Genomic DNA, 23,452 nt, shown 5'->3' on the forward strand with positions numbered 1-23,452 from the left:
GGTTTCTTGCAAAAATAGTAGAAAGTAGCCTGAACCTGTTTATCTTGTGCATTCACCTGTGGTGTCGCATTATCTATAGTTCATTTACTCTTATTATTCCATTTCCTTTTCTTAGTGCCTGATTTGCCATTAGAGGAAATTGCCAAGTGAGCACTTTTAGTCTTCTCTTGTTTCAACCTTTCCTCTTCTTGCACACACTAAGCAATGAGCTCATTAAGAGTCTATTTCTCCCTTTGAGTATTATAATTGATCTTCAAGGGACCAAATTGTGGAAGAGAAATAAGAATGAGGTGCACAAGGAGATCATCGAGAGAACTCCACTTTAGTGCCCTCATTTTGCCAACAAGATTAGATATTTCCATAATGTACTCCCTAACATTTCCTTTGCCGATTATCTTGCATGGTGACAAGTTTGCTAAGGGGCGTGCTTGCCTCCACCTTTTCGATGCAACAAATCGGTCGGCAACTTGGCTTAGGAATTTCTTGGCATTTTCTTCCTTAGGCATTGCACCACGAAACATTTCAGAAATAGAGTGCTTAATTATACTAAGACTAAGGCGAATGGAGGGCTCCCACTTTTCGTAGTTAGCCTTTTCCTCAACTCCACTATTAGCCTTAAGTTTAGCAGGCTCATCAATTCAACATGTAATGCATAATCCAAATCCATACATCCAAGAAATAACGATTAGAACATGCTCTTTCCATTTTGTAAAGTTGGAACCAGTAAGAACTAGAATACTAGTTAAATTGGCAGATATAGAAGATGTATTCACTGAACATGACACAAAAGATAACTCACATTAATACACATATGCCATATACTTTAATGCATAGACAATAATAAACTATAATATTATTATGCATTCATTAGTCTAAATGAAAAATAATAATCAAATAAACAAATGACAAGATAGAAAATAATTATAAATCTTTAGTAGTGGGCCTTAATGAGAAACCTAACACACCATTATAATTCAAGTCTTTGGACAAGCGTTTAACGTGTAAGTGGTTCTCTTTAAACACATAAGGCTAATCGACATATGTAAAACAAAGTTAGGTTTGGCCAAACAATAAGTCTTTCTTAGGGGTCGACTATTGAATGCATAAGTAACTCCTAAAATTATTTTACATATATTAATTATCTTATACCGTCACTAATCTGGCCAAAATTGGGCCGATTATTACTTGCATGGATTAAAGGCCTTAACTATATACAATCCAATAAACTTTACAATTAAACCCAAATAAATTTTCCATGAAAGAAGCCACTTAGGCAGCATATCACGTTGAACTTACCCAAGTTTTATGGTTTAGATTGCTAATTTTCAAATGTTTGGAACATGCTATTATTCAATTCTATTAAATAACATGATAATTAATAGTAGAAAAGAAAATTCCAATAGCAAAGTTTATAAATCCAAACATGATCAAACTGAAATTTAAGTCTATCTACTTTAATCTACTTTATTGGGCCCGAAAAAATCTTCGATTTGACTATTTAACTGCCCAAAACGGACTTAAATCGAGTTATATATCCAGTTAATTGGGCCAATAAAAATACCAAATAGGCCCAAAACCGGGTCAAACTAGGTCCAGTCAGCATGAGTCGGACCCGGTCAGCACAAGTCAAACTTTGTTTGCAAAGTCAGACTGGCATACATGGGCCAGAACGAAGCCCAATCTAGTTTATGGGTCGAGTTGGATTTTGGGCTTTTGTTTAGTGTTGGGCTTTTAGGTGCAGGCCTTTAGATCTGTTTTCTCTCTAAACTATTGAATCGTAATTAAAACTCAGTTTTTTTGGATGGCGAGTTGACTCAAGAACAACCTCGAGTCTGTTATAGAAAACAAACCCTTTTTCCTTCGGCAACCTTCATCGCCACCCACGAGCTTGATCTTACGGCTCGTCCTTTTATAGAAAAAAGCGCGCGCCCTAAGGCCTCACTTTGAAAAAAGGCCTGCGTAAGTTGCATGGTTTGTTGGAAAATCCCCAAAGTTCACCTTAAAAATAGGCCTTAATTTAGCTTTATATCATAAAACAAAAAAGAAATTTCTAAAACTAAGAATCTAACATGTAAATTCCTTCACGAAAATTAGGCCTCCACGAGAATCGTGTGGGAAAAAACTTCCCAAAATTTATAGGCCTCAATTCTTAGTTTCTTACTACTTATATACCATTTTTCTTTATTAAATTGTTGAGAAAAAAAGGCCTCAATATAACAATATTATGAAATCCGCCTTAGGCCACACTTTGGTTTGAGCCGGCCCTGCCTGAACGCCTACAACCAGATGATGATGCAAACACAAATCCAACCGTAGAGATATAATCTAGAGTGTAGTACGACCCTACCCACCAAATTTCAGCACAGTCCAAAAGATAGATAACAAATTTACATGGATTTAAAGTCGAGAAAAAATTGAATTTTTAATGGGTTATCGGCAATGAATCAAAGCATATTGATCGAAATCCATCATCCACCTTATGAATATGATTCTTGGATAATGAACTTGCGACCGTATGAAACCTTTTTACCGGAACAGCTAGATTTGATGATTCGATAAAAACGAAAAAACTTTGAAACCCGCGTTACTTTATAAAAAATCGATTTTCACTCAATTTTAACAAAACAAGAAAATAAATTAAACCTTGCATTTTCTTAATGACTAACATGTCTCTAGGACTGATACCAATTGTAAGGATTTTTCCAAAGCCCAGAATCGTATGTCAATCAATAAAGAAAACCAAATTGTAATAGGACATACCTGAAGCCATAGCATTGATCAAGTAAGTCCTATAAGCAGCGGAACGTTGTTGTCTTTTACTCCAAAACCCTTCTTGTGTTCTCTCAGATGAAAAACTATGAGAATAACGTTAATGTTTGGGGTGAGGACCTCAACTTATATATTATGGGTGTATTTCTATTATAGCCTATCATGATAATAGAAATACGCTTAAGCCTAAAAAGTATCTGCACATATAGTTAAGCACATACTCACTTTATACACGTGTCATGACCTGACACTTGTGATTTGAGACATATAAATGACTCGGTCATGTTACTTTAAGATCACAGTTTAGTGATTCTTCCCAATGTCACTCGAACGTAGTTTGACAATTAACAATTGTGTAATGTATATGAAATATGTAGGTACACCTTAAAGAGAAAAGTTCTAACAGAAAATTGATGGTGGACATCAATCATCCGAACTACTAGAAGAGAGCCTTGTTAGCAATTCGGGATATGGCAAAAATTCGGTACAAGAATAATTCAAGAATTATTTGGTGATTCAAAAAAACGGTATGGTCAAATATTCGCTCAAAAAATCGCAATACGGCAATTATGCAGTGTTTAATTAATACATGTTTTAAACGTTTGGTTGCAAAAATTCGGAAGTAAAAAATTCATGATATAATGTTAGTAAATATTAATAATAGTTGTCATTCTTTACAACATAACAAATATATCTAAACAATTTAGCTACAAAAATATTGAAACCAATTGAATGGTCCACATATGTACTTTCATTTATTTATTCTTGGATTGAAATTAACGTCCAAATTTCAAAATACACACACACCATGACATGACAATTTAAATATTGCCCAAAAAGTATAAAGGCAAAGTTTTTGGATTAATTTATCACTAAAAATGTACGAGTGAGGGACTTAAAGTAAGAGTGAGGAAATAAAGTACATAAAAAATAACAAAAACACAACCGAATTTTCATTAATTTCTTTTTCTTTTCTTTTTTGAGCCAAATTTTTGAAAACTAAAAAATTCGGCAAAATCCGTATTATTCGTTTCAAGGCAAAAAATTGCAAATTATTGTGAATCTTTCAAACATTCGGAAGTATTATACGTTTTGCCCTTCAAAAATTCGATTCGCAAATTATTCGAGAATAATTCGGCGAATTGCTAACAAGGGAAAAGAGTGTTGTGTGCATCGATGGAAGACACTATGGTGCTAAGGCTTCTATTTCGCCGAAAGTAAAAGCAGGAGCAGCTGAAGTCACAGGAGAGTTGAAGCTTGAACATGCTTCTTTCAAAGTTGCTATGAAATCGGCAAATCTGACACATACTTATTTGGTGCGCTTTCTCTTATCCCAAAAACTCCATATGCTAACACAATGGATTCTACCACTCAGGGTTCTTTAAAATTCATATTTTCCAGCGTATTTTATTCTCCATTTGTTTTTTGCTATGGAAAGTGATTTTAGGAATTGTAGTTTGTATAAAATCTCCACTCTTTAATCAAACATCAGTTGGTGTTGGTATGGATTTCCAGTTTTTATTTCCTCACAACAATGTACTAATACTCGTTAACTTTTATTTGTAAAATTGAGTCTTGGTAACAACATCTCCAATTGCAGGGGTTAGGCTGCGTACATCCCACCCTCCCGGACTCTCGGCCACGGTGTTGCATTAATTGGGCTAGCATCCGTTAGAATCTATTATGAAAAGCGGGAATATTTATAGTTCTTGATCTTTAAATTATGTATCATAACAAATGTGTTGATTAGTTACACGGGCTGCCATGCCTCAGTATTTTGAAAAAACATGAAGAAACGAAGATGTTGCTCTGGCTATAATTCTAGTTAGATTGTCCCAAAAAACATTCTCCGTCATAATGTGCATGCTTATTAGAAATCTTTTAGAAAGGCAACGGCTGGGGTCCTTCAAAAATCTTGAAGAGTTTTCATGTTATTTGCTCTATGTTAAGCATCAAAGGTGATGTCTATAATGTCTTGAAATATTAAGTTATTAACTGTTTTGATTGGTATGGAGGTGAAACTAAGAGATCCTCAACACTTGCACCTTGCACTTAACACTTGAAATTGTTGACTTGCTGCTGTGTCTTAAATAACTGGAAAGGCCAAATTATATATGTGTTCTTTATATTTGATTTTTGGCAAACTTCAGGTGTAGTGTACTCAGTTCGGGTTGTTAGAAATTTCATGAATGCTGAATGCAGAGACTATTATCAGCACCCTAACACTGCTCTGGTTTTGTCTAAGGAAAAATGGGATGTCAGGAGACGGTTCTTCCAGCAAGATGTTACGGTCAATGAGGCTTTCCAATTTGGTCAAGCTACTTGGGATTTCTCCAGAAAGAGAATTGTTCGACAAATCCAAGTAAAATAGAGATTGCATCCCGCCTAACCAATTTGGAATGGTTCCACTCAAGTGATTCAACGATATATCCAACAACTACAATTTGGTGGAATTTCTCATACACGCGTGTGAAATAGATCCAGTTAGGCCACAATATGCAATTACAAAGAGCTGTAAGGTTCTCAAACTTTAGATCTTCAACACGGCATCTTCAGATTGGAAGTTCAGGGTGAGCACAAGGGATTTTAGGTTCTCGCATTGCTGCAAACCACAAGAGCAACTGAAATATTGTGAATGCTGGTGTTAGAAAGCGAGAGGTAAGAGAGGGACTGCAAATTCTTGAAGCTTTTGGGAATTTGGCTGTTGAGATTATTCCTAGCAAAATTAATAGCTCTCAGTGCTAGACAAGAGGAGAGACTATCAGGAAGGGGACCATTGAGTTTATTCGAACTAAGATCAATTAATGACAACTTCCACTAATTAGGTGCGAATTTTGTAAAGGGGTTTTTATCAAGCCCCAAGTTTAGCCCAAAATTTGTTTTTCCTCAGGGCAGAGGTTGATGTTAACCTTCTTACTGAAGTAAAGGCTAAAATATACGTGAAAGAAAGTGGATCCAAGCTAAGAGACTTAATGGCAAGCAAAGGGTTTTTTTTTTTTTTTGGTAAAGCAAGCAAAGGGTTTAACCCTGTGAGAGTCCATCCTTTAGGCTCTGTTTGGCTGCGACTAAATTCGTAGTACTTAAAGCTGTTTAGGTGACCCAAATCTGGAGATAAATTGATTGAGAGGAATAGTCTCTTCTATCACAGATTTTGCAAATCCAGTGTTTGGTTGGTGAAAAAAATATTGATTATCCGAAAAAACCCCAAATCAAACAATCATTGGCAACCCAACAATTTTGTATCAAAATTCAGTAATTTCATCTGAAACAGCAATCACTTTCCATAAACATCTCTTCTTTTAGAGATTATCTACACTCTTTCATCTTTTCTTCAATTACAAAAATACATATATTAAAGATGGAGTTTGTGAACATTAATATATTTCTTTTGGAGAATGATGGATTGAAAGAAAGAGAAAGAAAAAGAATAAGAAAAATTGTGGGTGAAATGAAACTAGAGAGTGGAAGACAAAAGAGTGGAGAAGATGAGCAAAAGTTTTTTCTTGTTTCCTCTTTCTCTCTCCTCATTATCAAACCTGATTTACCGTATCTCTCATATTCCTTTGGATTTCAATATCCTTACTTTTGTGTCTACGCAATTCACTAGGGTACATAACCTATTTTTGCTTTTTTCGGACCAAACACCCACATTACTTAAACATGGCCGCCACGTCACCTATTCATTGATATGGACTCATTATACAACTTGCCAAACAGGGCCTTATGGAATTATAAGGGTCATTCTGGAACTTCTTTGGAGGTTTCAATAATGTTTTTCTTCTTTTTTTTTTGCTAACCGGGTGTCTGGGCCAGCTTACGCGCACCTTGACTAATCATGGGGCCCTGGTTGTAAATTCGACCGGGTGCTGCCACGCCAGTGGCCTTGAGGGAAATCGAACTAGTGACCATTGGAGAGCAAACCCAATGCTGGACCAGTTGTGCTACCCCTTCCAAGGTTCATTTTTCTTCTTTAGTTCATTTGGAATGAGAATAAAGACTAAATCAGTTATAAACCAAGTTGGTAGCTGGTAAAATATGTCTTGGGGAAGAGGTCAAGAATGATGTCTGTATAGCAATCTCTCTCTCTCTCTCTCTCTCTCTCTCTCTCTCTCTCTCTCTCTCTCTCTCTCTCTCTCGTTTAATTAACTCTTCTGTATATATCGTTTTTCACCTCCCTTAACTAATCTTCATATATAATCTTCGTGAATAATGTACAATAAAAAAAAACAAATATGGTATATTACTATATAATTTCAATAAAGTGAGAGAGTTTTTGGTAAATTGTTTAAAAAGGAGGGAGCTGATTAGAATAATTAAGGGAGGTGGTTCTAAAATCATAAAATAGAGATATTACAAATACACAGTTCGGTTGAGAAATTTTCCTCCTAAAGTACTTTGCTTTTATATATATATATATATATATATATATATATATATATATATATATATATATATAATGACTATTGATAATATTGAGTTTAAATAAATCGTTAACTTATCAATGTTCATCAACGGTAATCCATCCTACTAGAAAATGCAAAATAAGAACCTCACACATATTAAGGACGCAGTAGAAGTAGAACTAGGAAAACGAGAGAGCCCATTTGGTGTTGTTGGGCAATGGGACTATGGGGCTTCTTTTTATAAACCATTGGGCTTGGATTTTGCGTTTTTCTTAAGCTAACTAATATACTGCTATACTATGGGCAGTAAACTAGTTTTCGAACCCGTTCTATGAACGGGTGCCGTTATATTAAATTATTATAAAAATTATAATACCTATGTGGATCTATGAGGTATAAATATTATATTGGTTTTTACTTTATTTTGTATGTGTGTTGTTCTTTGTCTTTTCCAGTTCGTTTGTGTAAGTGTTATCCACATATTTTATGTAGAGCTATGAGATATGCATATTATATTTTCTTTTGAGCTATGAGATATGAATATTATATTGGGTTTCACAATATTTTTGATGTGATTTCTATGAATATTATTAATTAGTATATCTCGCTATCACGTTAGATAATGATACTTGGCTACACTATTAATAAATTATGATTGAGCATTTAGTAATGGTTTCTTGCTTTCTATGAAAAAAGTGTTAATTTTTTCAAGTTTACATCCATTATCAGCTATATTTTGTGTGTTTATGTAAATAAATTGAGAAATAATTGATTATGGACAGAGTAGAGGTGTCAATTAAAGGTGGGCGAAAACTGTAGGATTTGAGGAGAGAAGTTATTCTAGGTTGTATTATCCCACAACTCTTTCGTTGTACATAGAACTTGTTGTTGATTGGAAATGATGTTATTTTTCAGTTTTTTAATGTAAATTGTGTAAATTTATAAAATTTTGTAATGGCTGAAAGTAAGAGCAATGAACAGCAGCTGCACAGAAGAAATGTACGTTATCAATGCATCTCTGTTGCTATTTCTGATTATGTAATAGCTAGAGTCCTTCGTTTATAACAAATGATATTGGACCACGCCCCATGCAATACATGCATGTCCGGATTAACACCAAGACTTGTAAAAGCATTACACGCATTGTATGACCGAATGTGCTTACGAAATGACCTCGCATTGGCATTAGATCCTTCATACAATGATTTAAAGGGGGGGATTCGAGAAAGCAAAGGCAATTTGATCTTTCCTTGTAAACAGCACATCCCAAATAGAGGTCTGTTTTTGGTTGACTTTGATACTTGTTGATCTTTCCAATGTAGGGCAGAACAGAATCCACATTGCACATCCATTCAACCAAGATAATGTTGTCTTTTCTATGGAGTAGGTACATCTACATCCATTGGAGAGGTGAATACTCATTGCATACGATTCTTTTCTTGGCGAGCGCGTTGAGCCAATTGCTGCCGAGTAGGTACTACCCCTCGTGAGATAGTATGTTGAGAAAGAGTTGAAGAAACAAACATATACTTTATAATATAAGGAATAAGATGAAGAATATTTTTTTAGGAAAAAAAAAAAAAAAAAACAACAACAACAACAACAACAACATGAATGCTAATATTAATACATGCATATGAAAATTGTCAAAAACTGTTTTAAACATTATTAATAGTTTAACCAACAACTTACAAATGAGATAACTACAAAAACAAACATAGAATATCAATTCTTTGTTTCACAATATATAGAATAAGAATTCGCAATACGTCTTCGTATTATTAAAAAATTGATAGCATAACATGTCCAGTAGCAATTACCTCTCAATTATACCTCAATATTCTCAACATTTTGAACGCGGAATTGCTCCCAAAGTCTTGCTTTATGAATTTCTACTTTCGTTTGCTGTACTAATCCTTATGAGATGGAATGTTGAGAAAGAGCTGAAGAAGTTGAATTCTGAGAAACATTGTAATTGTTTTTGTTGTTATTTCTTTTCCTTCTTGAATGCTAATAATAATACATTCGTCCAAAAAGTGTCAAAAATTGATTTAAACAAACAATATAAGGAATAAGATAAATAATAAGATAAATAATATAAAAAATAAAAACTCATAATAAGTTTGTTATTTTTTAGACTGTAGATGCTAACAAAAGTACAGAGAAGTGGAGAAGCTGTGCTATGATTAAAAAAATATACCTCAATATTCTCAGCATTTTGAGCGCGCAATTGGTCCCGAAGTCTTGCTCTATGAATTTCTACTTCTGTTTGTTGTTCAATGATGATTATACCTTTAACATAAAAAATAAATGGTAATCGTACCTCAATTGATTAAAGAGATGTAGTGAAGAGAAGTTAGAAAATTATTGCTATTCACATATTGCTTCAAAATTACTTGCTCTGCTCAGTCACAATGCGGTTGAGTTACTATCTAATTATCTATGATTAAATAACTACTATAATCAATTGAGAACAAAGAGGGTACCTGTTTTGTCCATTGTTTGAAGACGTTTACTGAAAAAGAGTTGAACTTGGAGTGCTTTTATGGGAGTGCTTCTCTTTTACGTATTCGTGAAAGGAAAAATAGGATTTTTTAAATTATTCTAAAAAATATTGGTACTTTATGTTTAAATTATTATTTTTTCGGTGTATTTTGTTTATTTCATTTGTCATTGTTTTTTAAGTCTAACGAATGGTGGGTTGTTTGAATTATTAGGATTAACAACTATCTTAACTTTGATGTATAAATTTGTACTTATTAGGAGTTCTGATACATTAGTAGATTTAAATAGTAGCACTACCAAAAAAACGAGTTTACCCGACATACACCATAAAGAATATCCAACGGTTTCCATCAGTAGGAAGTACCCGGCAGATTTTGTCAGTCGGGTATAATATTTCCATCTATTGGGTAAGCTCCCTAGGTACTTCATTTGTTTTAGATGTGGCTGACGGTTGTAGGAGAGTTATTGTCGGTCGGCTATTTCGACGGTTTTTAATTGTTGTTGATTTCCAACAGACTACGTAATTTCCCGACTGTTGTTTCAATATTTTTCAATGTTTTCAAACCGTCGGATTTGCTCCTACGAGTTTGGGCCATCGGCATATCTCTTCCGAATACCAGACGCCAAATTAATTTCATTTCCCACGCCTAATTTTTAGGAAAAAAAATAAATAAATAACAAAAAGATAACCCAAAAACTGTTATCCCTCTCTCACTCAGGGCTTGTTGTAGCCGCTTCACTCCTTCTCTCGTTATGGGTTCGTTGAATTCTAGGTAAACCATAATAAATTGCTTGTCTTTCTGCCCAATTTCTATCTTTGATTTATGTAAGGATTCTTTAACTTAATCTTTTATGTGTTCATGATCTTCACGCAAGGCATGCAACTACACGAGGAGTTCATCAATGGGATTACAGATGTTGGTGGTGTATGTGGTAATAGGAGGCAACCTGCACTTCTCAGACTTGCTCTTGATGATGTGGTAATCATCTATCTTTACTGGTTTTACTTTCTTGTCAATAGCATTTCTAAACTTTGAAGTAATTTTTGAAGTAATTTCTAAGCATTGTAAGTGTTATTTGAAGTAATTTTTTCCCATTCTTTCGATTAGTAATCTGGACTTAAAATGAACAGCCCCATAAATGCTTTGTTATTGGCTCATCTGAGTCCACAACTTAAAGACCCATACTGGTGGATCCACTCTTAAAGATAAAGTAGCGGAGACTCCCCCTAGAGTTCCACTGATCATTCATCAAGTTAATGTTTTCATACTTGTTTACCCTTTGGTTTCTATCTAAATAGGTTCCTTGGAGCTGTTGTTGTGATAGCAGCAAATGCTGGTGGTGCATGGACTCCTATCGGTGATGTTACCACAATAATGCTGTGGATACATGGGCAAATCTCTACCCTGCCAACAATGAAGGTGTTTCTCAATTATTTTTTAATAAAGTGTAGGTCTTTTTGGTTTAAAATAGTCATTATCACCCTTTTGTTTCTGGAAAGGCTTTAGGATATTCATATCAACTGGCTCCTTTTCTGTGTGTTGTTCTTCTTTGTTTTGTTTTTAAATATCACAATAGGAAGAAAATAGGACTGTGCCAGGACGACCCAGATGATATTATCTAAATATCACAAACCTGGGGATGCTAATATCTCTGGCTCACTAGCTGGCATGGTTGGATTCGAGCATGCAGGATGTTGACTCTCCTTCATAATTCTCATGTAGGGAATTCCGTACCAGAAACAGGATCCCTTAACAATCATCTTAAAGTTAATGCTAAAGATGAAGTTTCAGTCAGACACATTATACGGCTTATACCCCTACTCTCCCATCTATAGGTAACTAAAGTTACAAACCCGAACTGTGATATGAACCATCAAGACAAATTGTTCCTGTAACCTTGCAAATTGGCATCCTTAAGTGGTTACTGTCAGTCCGTCATTGGTGCTTACTGTTTAATTGTTTATTATCCAATGGAGAAGTAGATAAAACTGATCCAGCCACAAGGCATTTAGAGAGAAGTTACAGCCCCTAAATCTGTAATTGAAGACCAATATAACTTCATACTTTCAAAATGTGTACTCCAAAATCCAAATTCTCTCTCGTTCGTTCTAAAGTAATTTTTTTGGCCTGCAGGATTTATTTATTCCTTCTTTTGTTTCTCTGGCTGTCCCATTGGCTCTTATGTCCTTTACTAGGTATGATTCTCGGATAACCAAACACATCCACATACTTTTTGGGTTTCTTTTTAACAGATTTCTTATTATTCTAGTTATTCTTTTGTTTAGCGAGGTTGATGGGAAGGGTCGGGACTCTACCAGTGTCTTGGCATCTGAACAGATGGCTCCTCGAGGACAACTTGTTTTTGCTGTTGGCATTGGGGCTTTGCTGTTTGTTCCAGTGTTCAAGGCAATCACTGGTCTGCCTCCTTACATGGGTATACTACTTGGCCTTGGAGTTCTTTGGATTTTGACGGATGCTATTCATTATGGGAATCTGAAAGGCAGAGGTTGAAAGTACCACAAGCTTTATCTCGCATTGATACTCAAGGAGCCCTTTTCTTCCTTGGAATCCTTTTGTCTGTTTGCAGGTATTATTGAACTTTCTTGGAAATTTTGCACTCTGCAATCACTGCACTCAACTGGTTTATGTTGTTGAACTTTTTTGTTTTATGGATACTTGCGATATTGCTATAAGAATGAAGTGTCTGTGCATGCATCTGGTTTGGACTTTGGAGTGCTCCTACTCATTAAGTGTCTAACCTGATTACGGAGGCCGAAAAGGCCAGAAGCACACCTAAATCCCAGGGTGTAGTTAACTTTTGGAATATTTGAAGTTATAATTGCTGAACTATCTTAGACATTTGAAAAGATTATCATTTAAATTAATAGAGTACTGAACAGAAATTCAGCACTATATTTAATTACCGGAAAATGTTTGGAAAGAACCCCTTACCAATGGTAACCTCAAAAACTTGGGTTTGCAAGCACTTCATGAAAAGCAAGAAATTTCCGTGGTTTAAATCTCAATAATCTTAAATTTTCTACCAAATTTTGTTTTAAACTAATATTCATTTATTTCTATATGATATATATCTAGTTCCTGATATTGTATACTATAAGCCTAGGTGCGCCTAGCAGATGCCTCTCTCTCTCTCTCTCCTCCGTTTCTTAAATGAGCTATACAACTGATACATTTTCTGTTTCTTCTACATTTAATTGTTCATTTGCTGACAGTTTTGAATTTGGGGACTTTCTAGCCTAGAGGCTGCAGGACTCCTTCGAGAATTGGCTAATTATCTGGATGCCCACATCCCTAATGTTGAGCTCATTGCAAGTGCAATAGGGGTGGTATCTGCAATTATAGATAATGTTCCATTGGTTGCTGCGACAATGGGAATGTACACCTTATCATCTTTCCCTCAAGATTCTGAGTTTTGGCAGCATAATGTTGAGGTTTGTATTAGTGCATGGAAATTGGTAGTATACTTGTTATTCATTTGTTACTTGGCTTTATTCCTTTAATTGTATGTGCCTTAATTGATTTCTTATATGTTGCAAGTACTCAAGAAAAGGTTATTCCTCGTGTTTACGACATTGTTGCAATTGAATGGAGGGATTAATGTTCTGACCAACTTTGACTTGTCTTATGGGGCTTAAAGTTTGCGTCTCATTGCATTTTATTGTTTTAGAGCACAAATATGAGATTGTGAAACGCTTGCAAGCGAGGAAACATATATGTGAAATGACTGGTGATGGAGTGAATGATGCTCCTGCCCTTAAGAAGGCTGACATTGGAATAGCAATCGCTAATTCAACTGATGCGGCTCGTAGTGCTCCGACATTGTCTGTGAGAACACGGCCTAAGTGTCATCATCGGTGATGTATTGACCGATGAGCAATCTTTCGGGAGGATGAAAAACTATACGGTGATTTTTTATTACGTTCATGGTCTAGTATGGATTAGCTATACTTTACATTTATCCTTTCACCGCAATTTGATTGCCGATTTTTTTGTTTTTGGATAGTAAATGAAATGAAAACTAGATCATGTTTTGTGTTTTCTTTTCTTGATAACGTTTTTTGGTGGTTGCGGATATATGCGGTTTCCATCACAATTCATATTGTGGTAAGCTTCCTAGTAGTCTTAGGGTTATTCACTTGCATCATTTGAGTAATCGTAATCTGGAAAAATAGTAGGCATACTAGATAGGAGTCTTTTTAGATTTTTATCATCAAGTTGTGCAGTTCTTGCCTTCTCACCATGATTTTCATTTGACAGTTTGGTTTCATGTTGCTTTCGCTCTTCTATGGAAGTTTGATTTTCCACCTTTCATGGTGCTCATCATTGCAATCCGTGTCATGTGTTGAAGATTGAGCATTGCGGATGGATTGGAGAAATGGCATATTAGGCAAGGCTCAACGGAAAGGCGATTTCTAGTCAATTTACTTTCATTCATAAGAAATTATGTTTCCCTCCATGATCGATGGGTAGATTTCTATTAGAGGCATATCAAATACCTCTCAGGAGGCGTTACTAGTAATCTTGTGATAGTCAAGTGATCTAGTGGCCCATGTCGGAGATCCAAGCTGGTTAGACATTCAATGGTGGCGTTACTATGTGCTTTAGAGTGACCCAGTTCTAATTTTGAATTTCAGCAGGTTGCTAAACAATTGGTGCTTAGTCATTGCTAGGGTACTAGAGATTACTAGGACCTGGTTGCTAGACGAGATGGTGTGGTGCTGATTTTTGGTTTTACGAAAGAAGTAATATGTATACTTAGTGAGCGACATGTCTTATTCTTGTTTTTTTATGAACACATTGTTTCTTTATGAATACATTAACGCGTTTGTAGCATTTGAGTAGGAACTTGCAAGAATGTAATTGGTGCAGGAAAGAATGTAATGTTGGGATACACGAAACAATTATTATAAGAAATATATTTTTTAAATAAAGAACTAATACCCGGCCGGATAAAAGCGTCTAATAGCAAACTACCCGACTGGCTAGTATGGCATATCCGGACGGCCGGTGATAGTTGGTCTAACCGATTTGTTCATAACAGTGAGAACTATCAAACCGGTTTTTAAGAGGGAATATCCGGCCGGTTTTAGCGGCCAGGAATATCCGGCGGTCTTTGATGTTAAAGAACTATCCGACGGTTTTGATCGGCATATCCGGCCGGTTATTAACGATAGGAATGTCCGTCGGCAAAGATCTTCAACCCGGCGGCTGTTTTGACCAATAAAACCGCCGGAAGCCTATGCCGACCGAGCATTTTCCGACGGCCTTGCGGCAGTTTTGGTCTGTCGGGTAATACCTTTCGCGACAGCCATAGTCAGTCGGGTAAAGTCGTTCTTTTTGTAGTGTAGGTTAAAATGTTAAATAAGTTTCTCGGTGTAAATTTACTGCTTTGAAAATAAGACATATTGTAAACATTTGTCTATAAGCTTTCAAATGGGCTTTGAAGTAGGTTATGCTATCTTGGTTTGGTCATTGGTTATTCGTTTTAGGCATGAACTTCAGTGAAATCAGAAGACTTCTTTTGTAATGCTGTATTTCGAATAGGACATTAACTACGAATATATTTTAAAACAACATTATTTTGCTACAAATGAAGTAAATAAATGAAATTAATGCATATCTAAAGTTTAAAATAAGTGTTTAACAGAAAAAAATACTATGTGACCAACATAATAAAATTTTGGTATTCAAGTACTAATCCTCATGGTTTTCTTTTCTTTATTATGGAACTCTCCATGCCCTTCATTCTTTTAATTTTTATATATCCATAATTAGTGTTTTTGTTTTGTGTTTATATAGATAGGTTTGTTTAGGAAGTTAAGTATTAATAGGATTCTTTTTAGTAGAGTTAGATTATTTTCTTGGAACAGACTAACTCGGTAGGCAAAGGTTTTTATTATACAATATTAAATACCACTTTGTTGTCCTGGGAACCTTGCGGTCTGCAACCCTTTGCCCAACCTCTTCTATTGTTCAAGTATATGGTGCCAAATATAGAATGTATCAAATAGAAACATCGACCGTTCAAGGGATAAATTTCAACCACTTGGCGAATGTCATACTGGTTAAGACTCTCTGTAGTCTTGATAGAGTATTTGCTACATAGTTATTATAGTATATTGACTGATAGGAATTGGAGCACTACAAAGCGGTAAGAACTCTCTACTTGGGCACACCCAAGGGGAATCCTCTACTTTCTCTCAAGCTTTGAGTTTGTCCTTGTGCATCCCATTCAGCGATTGTTAATTATAACAGATCACTATACTTATTTATTGAGCTATATCAAAGTATGAAGTATTCCCATTTGAAGTCTGAACTGAAGTTGACATGAATCCCATTTTGGATTGAGTATCCTACTTCAACCAACCAAATGGTGGTGTTGCTGCATTGTTATGTGCTCTATTGGTGGTTTCAGAACTTAAGGAAGTGTTAGCTCCGTCTGCGTGTGGAAAAAGGTGGATTAATAATCTGGCAAGAGCTCAAGGCCTCACGCTATGTCACTTTGATAAAATTGGTACTGATAGTCACACTTCAAGCAATCGAGGTCTTGGTCAATAGAATATCTAATACAATATTTAGAGTCGAATCTTTTTAGTCTATTTTGAAGTTGTGAAAGTGTGAAACCGTTGTTTCCACTTTCCAGTTTTAAGTCTTTGTTTTTTTTTTCTTTGATGAAATTTACTTTGGCTTCATTGCTTGCAACATTTTCAGTAGCTTGTATCTGTTTATTTTGCCTTTGAAGGATCTTATAGGGTTGCCAAGTTTTATGTTTTCTTTTATGCATCCAAATTCTCTGTCCGGTTGTTCGATCTATCTGCGGTAAAAATTGTTTTGTTTTGAGGCACTTCTCGCTTCACGCTCAAACATGCCGAAGAAACGGAAAAAGGGGTGAGATTAAGGCATGTTTTGTCGCGCAGCTCGTTAATTGTATCTCTTTGGAAAGAGTAGGCACGGAGTTGACTATTTAAGATAAGGTGCTTATAACTTTTTTTACTTTTGTTTGTGTTCCCCCCACCCCCTGCAAATGCCAGTTTTATAAATTTCATGGCCTCCATTGAATTTATTAGGAGCACCAACAAACAAAAAAAATAAGAGGAAAGTAGTATCTTTGAAATAGACTGTAGAAAGGGGGAGCATCAGTTGAAAAATTAAAATGAGGAAACTAATATTTTATTTCTAGCTGTTTCCAAAAGAACACATATATCAAATTACGTCCAGAGTTACTGGTAATTCCAACTTGCGGGGGTCACAACAGCGTTACTTTTGTTAAAGATGATTCCATTGGAACAGGCAACTATAGTGTATGGCTCGATACTGGGTCACTGGGTGTAAGGATCACCTTTGTGGTAGTCGTCTAGAAGTAGATTCAGGTGGCAGGTTGGCTTCGTATAGGAAAGTCTAAAGCTAATTGGTGAATACTGGAATTTTTATCAAGACAAAATGTACGCCCTCTGTAAGCTTTTTAGCTTAACCCACTCAAACTGAATGTGATTCAGCTTAAAGACTTCGAATTCAATAGTGAAGTAGTTCTGACTCATCATCTGCGCTGGTGAGTATCTTCCACCTTCCGATCTAGTGGAGTCCCCGTTTTTCTCAGGACATTAAATAGGCCAATCTTCTATGTCCACCATAGATTGCTCAAGTATAGTGTGAAAGATTGAAGAGAATTTTGATCAAACAGTTGAGAAGTTATACATGTATCGATCTCTTGATAGATGGTGGAGTGATGCACCAAACTTTGTGACAATCTTGTAGACTTGCGTTTTAACAGAAGGGAGAGCACATTGCTTGTTTGTTTATATCATTTCGGGGAGCAAATTCGGAGGATTTGAATAGTGGGTATTTTTTAAAATCCACATGGGATGGTGGTTCCTGCAGACATAATAGCCTTGTATTTTCTTGGGTTGGGCTGTTGGAATGGCATTAGGGCGAACCATGTTGAGAATGCTACATGTTTGACCATTCGGCCTTCCAAAAGTTTGTTAAATAAAAATTGATGTGGTTTATGGTTGTTTGAACGAAATTGGTTGGCTCACGCCACTATAATAATCATCTTATTTTGGATATTTCTCTTGTAGAGTTTCTTGTAGTCTAATGTCGGGCAAAGGAATAATCATATTTGTGCTCTTAAACCTTGTGACGATTCCTATTTAGGTATGTGGAGCCTTTGTTTGGTGCTTGTCGGATCCATGGAAATCGATTAGAGAAAAATGAGTTAGAAAGAAACCCATTTGCAGCTTGATGGAAGTAGAGGATGGGATTATACATGAGTTATTTCTTTGGTGACATTACGATCCAAAGTCAAAAGAGATCAAGGAAGCACTGGAGGATCTTTTACAGACATCATTTGGACTATGTAGTACGACTGCTGGAATCCCCATTAGGATTGTAAAGAAACTCATAATCGATTGTGCTTTTGTGGTAATTTGTGGTGATTTAGGAGAGTTTATATAATAGATTTGAAAAACTGCCCAGAAAATACTAAAAAAATCTAGACATTTAAGAATGTTGCTGACTGCCTAATTCTTTCGCACTACCAATAGTGTTTTTTTTTTTTTTTTAAAGATCATCTGGTATTTGGCATTAGAATACTGAAGGAGGAACTCTCTATCTCATTAATATTTGGACGACACTGTCCAGTATTTACATTGTTAAATGTTCAGTGCATCCACTTATTTACAATTACTCACTTTCTTAGAAGGTCAGCAAACGAAACAATGCTATGATACGAATACCTACTCCAAAGGTGACAAATGACTTATAGTTTTTTCGATATCGAACACAATTTAACTTGAAGTAGTCGAATTTGAAAAGCAAGTTTGCCTAGATTATAAATTTAAATTAAAAAATAACGGACTCAATAGTTACAAACTTTCATAAATAAGAAGCGTTAAACCTCGGCCATTAAAAAAATACTATGTGACCAACATAATAAAGTTTTGGTATTAAAGTACTAATCCTCATGGTTTTCTTTTCTTTATTATGGAACTCTACATGCCCTTCATTCCTTTAATTTTTTCTTCGAGATAATATATTTTATCTTTGTTATGTTTATCATCAACCAAACAATCTAACATAATATTTTTGAGGATATCGAGTTGATTCTGTTTCTCTTCAACTTCTATTCTTTTCTTCATAAGTTCTTTGAAATTGAAGTCTTCAATTTCCATATCACGTTCATTCTTTATAAACTGTATTGCGTGAAAAGCTGCTGAATCCTCTGCTTTTGCAACAGAATATGTTGGGCTTCCATCAATTTCTTTAACTATGACGTCTTCTTTGTTAAAGAATAAGTCTTTTGGTACCTTTAATGTTCTGGTGCTTTTGAATCGTCCGCTCTCTAATTACGTGTTGTAGAATTTGGATCTTGTTGAATGTTAAGTCCCGCTTCTAGAATTTCTTTTAGCATTTTTTTTTTTTACATAAGTTAATTAATTTTCATGCCATTATCCGCAATATACATAATAAAATGAAGTCAATAAATAATTGAAAATAATGGAGAAAATGAAGAAAATAGGCTACTTGGTTTTTCGATATGTGTAGTTCAATTGTTTTTTTTAGGTTAATAGATTATGTTTTACTAAGTGATTGAAAGTTCACTTTTCGTAGGGTTCTAGTTTTGTATATGTCTTAAATTTTGATATTTTGGAACAGCGAGCTTCTCTTTAAATTAGATTTTTTAAATTATTTTTCTAATTTAAAAAATAAAAAATCTAAATTACCTTATTTTAAATTAGATTTTTTATTTTTTAATTAGGTAGATTAGAAACCCATAAGTATACTATTACTGTTGGGCCTGGGCCGAACAACTTAACATTGACGGTTCCTTTGAAAAATTTGAATAGTCAACTTAACAAATTTGAATTGCTACTTCTTTTCCCCCCGCAGCTTCCTTTGAACTAAATTGCTCCAATTGACTCTCTAATTATACCATGACTCATTTCAAGTACGGAAAGTGGATGTTGTAGCTAAAGCCGAAGGCTAATCTTCAAGAACGTTGTTCTATTTCTACAGTGAAAACACATTGGTTCACTCGCTCACTTCCTCTCAATGTATTCCTTTCTTCGCCTTTTTGATGTGTTCTCAATAATTGTATCTTTAGCTTTTATCTTAATTTTGTCATTTACATTTTTCAGGCTAGGGGAGTCCTGTTATTGAATGGGGAACCACGTCTAAAGTTGCTGTCCAAGAAAGTATGTGAGGTTACTTACGCAAAACTACAGGTAATTAATTAATTAAGTTTCATTAAACTACATGCCGCGCAGCTTTATTCAAGCATGCATGATCTAATGTTTTTTTTTTTGTTGAACCTTCTCTGTTGTAATTTTCTTTGTTAAATTTGTTTGTCTGATTCTCTTTTTAATAGGGCAAAGAGGCTTTGAAACACCACTTCCAGGATACAGTTTTTCCTTGTGATAAAGAAGAATATCTCCCTGTGTGCTTCAGTCCACCTCGAGATGGCTAGGACCAAAAGGTTCAGCAATGCACTGTTGGTAGTCTCTGTTCATCGTTTCCCGAGAATCGAAATCATGGTAATTGACAGACGGATCAGGCATTTGTTGATCTGACGTGAAAAGGCAATCGGTACATGTTGAGTAAAGTAACCAAATCTAGGGCTATTTGTGGACTGTGATTTAGTCTTTGTAGCTGATGTGTTACTGTTGGTCGTGTGCTTTGTGTTGGGCAGTTGGGGACTTGGGGTTGTATGTTTGTGTAGTTGTAGACTTGTAGTACTATGTTTGGTCGAGGGGCATGTAGTGTTGCGTTACATCCACAGCACCCTTTTTTAGGGGAAAAAGGGGGTGGACCTTACCACCTGAGTTTTAGGATATGGGAGAGTGCCTTGAGCAGGTTGTAGAGTCGACCCTTAATTGATGCGCTGTGAACTATAGGTTTCCTTTCAATTTGGTCTTACTCTCGATCTATACTTGAGGGAGTGAGTGTGTAATTTGGCACAGGTAACATCTATTTTCCTTCTTTACTTATATCTTCTATGTGGTCCATGTATCTTAGAAATTAGTTTTACCATTTCCTTAAATTGTTAAGCAAGGGGCATTGGCTTACTCAGGGTTCAGCTTTTGATCCAACTTCTGAAAAAGATTCTTTCCACTTCTTGATTTAACTAACCTCGAATCTTAGTGAGTTGAGCCCATAACTTTGTGATGAAAATTTAAAGTCTTTTCTCCTTTTCCGAGCTTATCCACTGTGCCTCTGCCCTTTTTGGCACCTAGTGGCTTAAGGTTTTTGGGTTGAGTCAACTAACTCCTCTTTCCTCTTGCTAAAGAAATAACCACCTCCCTCATCCTCATGGCTGTCATCCCACTCACACTATCGTAGATTGAGAGAAAGAGAGACCTTGGCAGATACATCTTGTCTTATATGCCATACGTAAGTGTAATAAAGCAAACATGTTGAATAAGGTGTAAAAAAATTCTTTTATTCTTGACCTGATTGGGTGTCCAGTGATTCTAGTGTCTTATAAAGGAATTTTGTTTGTTTTGGTTGAATTTGTGGGAGGGGTTGATTGACACCCCGTTTGTGTTTTGGTTGACCATCGCTTTCTTGTAGACATAGCTACGTAGTAAGAAGAACTCAAAATCATGTTGGTGTGAAAGAGATAAGGCCGTTAATCGTTGATGTAAAGTTGCTAAGAGAACTCGCTGAAATAAGACTTGATATGTTAAATTTGTTATTAATGATATGTTCTCCCAAAAACTTACAACTACCTGTGGGAAAATATAGAAATAAGTCAATAACTGTTAGTAGTAGTCTCAAAAGAGGTTAATCTCTTTCACGACATCTGTTCTCACCACTGACGTCATACAGATCTTGCAAATGGTGCAAGTTCCTGATCTTGCAAATGCTTTCTTTTGAAAACTATTAATAAAACATAACCTTGCAAGTCATATCTTATTTTAAACAATATGGTGTTATGTTCTTGAGGGTTTGTACTTTTAGGTGGTTCACGATATGAACATGCCTTTTTTTTGTTTGCAAATGATTACAGAACTCTGGACAGATAGCTCCTTTGGATGTGATTATCAAACTGAAGGAGAAATTTCGTTTTCGTGTCTTGCTATATGAGAGCAACTCATTTGGGGTGCTTGGAAGTTCTGGTAGAGATCTTGACTGAACATTACGGTGTTCCAGTAAGTTTGAAATTCACTTGGTTCAATTGATAAGCTGATATCTCAATGGTGCTCTTAGTATATTTATTGTTTTGTTATTGTAGGTTGATAAGATTGATATTATAACCGCTTCCATGGGATATGCACTGGCTACGGATGGTGGATTTTGTACTGGAAGTGTTAGAGTGGTTGATCATCAAGTATGTGCTGATTTAGTTTTGATTAACGTCTACCAAACAGGAAATGGAACTTTGAATCTTCTTAGAATTTTTTATCGCTATTCAAAACTGATTCGACCTTTATTGTTTTTAAGTAGTGATGATGAGTTGCACTAATGTTTGTTTGCTTCCTCACTCTTTCTTTATTCGCAGTGGTTGAGTAGCTCTGGCTATGTTTTTTCTGCATCCTTGCCTCCTTACCTCGCAAGTGCTGCAATTAGTGCTATTGATATCTTGGAGGAGAATCATCAATTGCTTGGGACACTGAGGGGAAAATGTTGCTCTTTTGTGGAAAGGTTTGCTCTAACCCTGAGCTGTCTGTACCAGTACGTGAACTTCGAGTCTTCCCAGCTATTGCCCGGGAGCACAGTGTTCAATTCTATATTTTTGCAATAAAATGACCAATGCAGCTGTTGTGGCCATGTCAAAAAACTGTCCAGATCTTGTGGTGTTCCGTCTTTGTATAATAGGGCGACACCTACCAGACCATCTGACAGGCGCAATGTTCTTATAGGTTGTTTCTTGATTCCCATGCGGATTTGGATAATTACCCAAGCATTCCAAGTAAAACTGGGGATCTGGGTTGGTGTTTCCACCCCCATAATCATCAGACAAAAAGTAAAAGGAGCATTACAATTTTTACCTTCGCAGCAGAATAGAAAAGAATTGTAAGCAAATAAACCTCGCTGGACATTTCAAATGTACTTGTCGGAAAATATAGTCTTCTAAATGGCCAAAATCAGTTTGGCTTGAGGAACACGAAACTGAGCATTCTTTCAAAACCTTAAAAAGACAAAAACGAAAACAAATCAACTTACTGAGGTCGGCAATAAATGGGTATAGTCTTCGGACCAAAACAAACTAAGAACAGAAGGTGCTAAATAGAAGACACATACACAATTTTTGTCACGGCGAGTGTTATGACAAATTCTACAATATATGACCACCAAGCTACATCTGACAGTATTTCTAAACTGATCTGAAAAAAAAAACGAAATCACCTAGTTGGGCAGAGAAAACACTACTCAACAACCATAACAGAAGCGAGTATCTCAATGTATTTCTAATTAGCATGTATTAACAGAAGTGCAAAAAAAATTCTGGTGCATTAAACTGCATTTCCCTTCGTCAATGTAAGAGATGCAAACAGTATTAGGTAGGAAGGAATTACATTCCTTTGAGATGCTACTGATGTCATACATGAACATTTATATTTTTTTGAACCACAATTAAAAGTGAGTTCTTTTTATCGAATAACTTCTTTTCACTTATACTTGAATGTAAAATCCACACCCCCTACTATGTTTGATATGTCCATGATCATAAAGAAGATAAAAGTTTAAACAAAATTTATATATGCTACGGGTTACAATTAATTACTGATTCCTGTTCTTTCATTTGTTGAC

General features: G+C 35.6%; 1 protein-coding gene and 1 pseudogene across 2 annotated transcripts; both read left to right on the forward strand.

Moving 5' to 3' along the window:
- Nucleotides 1-10,097: 10,097 nt before the first annotated feature.
- On the forward strand, nt 10,098-13,507 carry LOC147520615 (sodium/proton antiporter 1-like; annotated as a pseudogene). The gene is made up of 7 exons (XR_015212735.1): nt 10,098-10,450; nt 10,554-10,657; nt 10,978-11,098; nt 11,813-11,874; nt 11,965-12,266; nt 12,936-13,131; nt 13,368-13,507. The product of XR_015212735.1 is annotated as a sodium/proton antiporter 1-like (transcript).
- An 8,180-nt stretch (nt 13,508-21,687) lies between these two features.
- LOC147520616 (long chain base biosynthesis protein 1b-like) lies at nt 21,688-23,051 on the forward strand. The gene is made up of 3 exons (XM_086594967.1): nt 21,688-21,849; nt 21,933-22,028; nt 22,200-23,051. Exons 1-3 carry the CDS (start codon nt 21,781-21,783, stop codon nt 22,440-22,442), a joined length of 408 nt encoding a protein of 135 aa, XP_086451093.1. The 5' UTR covers nt 21,688-21,780; the 3' UTR covers nt 22,443-23,051.
- Nucleotides 23,052-23,452: the final 401 nt, after the last annotated feature.

Source organism: Coptis chinensis, chromosome 2, assembly GCF_015680905.1.
Source record: "Coptis chinensis isolate HL-2020 chromosome 2, ASM1568090v1, whole genome shotgun sequence".
In the NCBI taxonomy this organism is placed as follows: domain Eukaryota; kingdom Viridiplantae; phylum Streptophyta; class Magnoliopsida; order Ranunculales; family Ranunculaceae; genus Coptis; species Coptis chinensis.

Excerpts from the sequence above, each read along its gene's own strand:
- LOC147520616 (XM_086594967.1), top strand. The coding sequence starts at position 21,781 with ATGAGAGCAACTCATTTGGGGTGCTTGGAAGTTCTGGTAGAGATCTTG. Across the intron at positions 21,850-21,932 it reads CTGAACATTACGGTGTTCCA|GTTGATAAGATTGATATTAT; the intron begins GTAAGTTTGAAA and ends TTGTTATTGTAG. Across the intron at positions 22,029-22,199 it reads TTAGAGTGGTTGATCATCAA|TGGTTGAGTAGCTCTGGCTA; the intron begins GTATGTGCTGAT and ends CTTTATTCGCAG.